At 30.6% G+C, this 2,452-nt stretch overlaps 1 protein-coding gene across 1 annotated transcript; it reads right to left on the bottom strand.

The window, feature by feature from the left end:
• Positions 1-477: 477 nt before the first annotated feature.
• LOC108846376 (lipid transfer protein EARLI 1-like) lies at positions 478-1,133 on the bottom strand. Its single transcript, XM_018619607.2, has one exon. The coding sequence runs from the start codon at positions 1,067-1,069 to the stop codon at positions 668-670; it is 402 nt and encodes a 133-aa protein (XP_018475109.1). The 5' UTR covers positions 1,070-1,133; the 3' UTR covers positions 478-667.
• Between the last annotated feature and the right edge of the window lie 1,319 nt (positions 1,134-2,452).

Raw genomic sequence — 2,452 nt, 5'->3', positions numbered from 1 at the left:
CAACACATGGGTAATCATTGTGCGGGACATATCGTGATATAATAGGTTTATCAGATTTTAGTTCTAACTGAACAATGTTTTGTATTTATACACATTATGGTTTCATTAACTCTCAATAAATCAATTTTGATGAGTGACCAATCAAATAACAATGGAATCCTTTCTATTTAGTCGTAGAGTAACATCCAATTGGTTTTATTTTGTATATGAGATTAGTTTCTGGGATTATTGTTGTGATTTTGTATTTTAATTTTAATATTAATTAAAATTTCCTGTATTTTAATAAAATTGTAATTTTATTATGTTCTGTAGTTCTTATAAACATCTCGAGAATATCCTAGTCTAATCGATTTTTTTTGTCAATAATCTAATCAATTTACTTTAAAATAACATATATATCATGTCAACATAAATTTATTTGTTCGTTTAATCTTTATAGTAAAATTATTAAATAAATAATTTTTGGATAACTAATGAGAAACAAGAAACCGATTAATTAATTTAAATTATGCATTAGCACAATTTTTAAAACAGATACAATAATAGAAATAGAAGTAATATTTACTCGATTAAGAACTGAAAATAGGTAATTTCAAAGAATGATATAATGATTGATGAATATTAAAAAGAGAGGATATATTCTCCAATTTAAGCATTGATGGGTAAATCAAGCGCATATGAATCCACGGGGGGTCTTCCTGCCACAAGCATTGAGAAGAAGACTGAGAGAGACAGGAACATTAAGCTTAACTCCTAGGACATTTGCCTTTAAGGCAGTACAGAGACAAGCAGCAGCCTCAAGATCAACCAAACCCTTAAGGAGTGAACAACAAGGCTTGACTGGTGGTGTGCCCAATTTGATTTTGAGAAGATCCTTGAGTACATTGGCACAAACGCCAAGTTTGAGGGTTTTTCTTGGGCAGCTTCCTGAGGAGGATGGAGTTGGGGTAGGCTTGGGTTTAGGTTTGGGAATAGAATCGCAGCCACCGCCACAAGCAGTAGTTAGCGTGAAAAATAGGATGTTGAATGTGAGGAGAATTATAAGGGAGGCTGAGATTTTTGAAGCCATCTTTCCAAAGATATAATTCAATTGAGCAAGTTTTAAGCTGGAAGTATTGCTTTTAGAGAGTGGTGGTGATGTATAATGAAGAGAGGATGTTTGTATATATATTAGGATTGCAAGGTGCTGGACAGTTAAATAAAGCTGGCATACTAAATAATTTTGAGCAATTATCAACTTCTTTGATATTTTAGTGACACTGGAACATTGTTTTATTAAGTGGTTACAATAAACTGTTTTTAATATATCATTCAGAAATGATAAGGGAGGCTGAGATTGAGATTTTTGAAGCCATCTTTCCAAAGATATAATTTAAAATTAAGCAAGTTTTAAGATGGAAGTGTTGCTTTAGAGAATGGTGAAGTAAAATGAAGAGAGGACGTGTATATGTATTAGTATTGCGCAAGGAGTATGACAGTTGAATAAAGTTGTCTTTCTAAATCATTTTGAGCCAGTATTAACTTCTTTGATATTTTAGTGATAATGGAATATTGTTTATTAAATTGTTACGATAAAAGTATTTTTTTTTTTGTAAAAATGACTCAAAATAAAAATTTAAATACAAAGCTAAACCATATGATTTACTGAAATTTGCATTTGTCTTAATCATCCTAGAAGTTTGGATTATTTGTGCAAATACCATATACTTTTTTTTCTTTTGAAAATCCTTGTTTTACTCAATCATCCCCATCTTCCCTGAAATCTTCTCAGATAAACAGATTAATTTTGCAATTGACCAAATTTTGTTAGAAATTTGACTTTCTAGAGATGACATCCCGGGAAATCTTCTCAATTGTCGGTGGAAGTCTTCTCACTATCGGTAGAAGTCTACATAGGTTATTTTTGCAATTGACATTTAATATCTAAAAATTTAGTTTTAATTAGAAGACTTTCGGAGAAGTGTTCTGCTAGAAGACTTCCTGGAAGTATTGCAAATATTTATTATATGATTAGCCAAATATTTGGTTCTAAAAGAACTTTTGTTAGAAGACTATCCCGTGAAAGTATTCTCTGGAAAATAAAATATGGTCAGTTGCAAAAGTAATATACGCAGATTTTCACCAATAATGAGAAAAATTCATGTGATTGTAAGAAGACTTCTTTGGAACTCTTCTTCCGGAAGTCCCAGGAAGACTTCTATGAGGTCCTACAAGAAAAATTCAAATATTTTTAAAACTTTGATCAATTGAAAAACTAAAATGTTTATCCGAGAAGATTTCGTTGGAAGTCTTCTCGGATATTTTAGAAAAGTTTTCAAATACAAAAGTAAGCCTATATTTATAAAGGAGAACCTCTTAAGAAGTTTGTTGTAGAGTAGATTTCTCTGGAAGTTTTCTTTTGTAAATTTACAATTGCAAAAAATTACCTAAATGATAGAATTCTCAAAGAAGA

This window comes from Raphanus sativus, chromosome 3 (assembly GCF_000801105.2).
Source record: "Raphanus sativus cultivar WK10039 chromosome 3, ASM80110v3, whole genome shotgun sequence".
Classification (NCBI taxonomy): domain Eukaryota; kingdom Viridiplantae; phylum Streptophyta; class Magnoliopsida; order Brassicales; family Brassicaceae; genus Raphanus; species Raphanus sativus.
This window is presented reverse-complemented; position numbering and strand designations above follow the sequence as displayed.

Excerpts from the sequence above, each read along its gene's own strand:
- LOC108846376 (XM_018619607.2), bottom strand. The coding sequence starts at position 1,069 with ATGGCTTCAAAAATCTCAGCCTCCCTTATAATTCTCCTCACATTCAAC.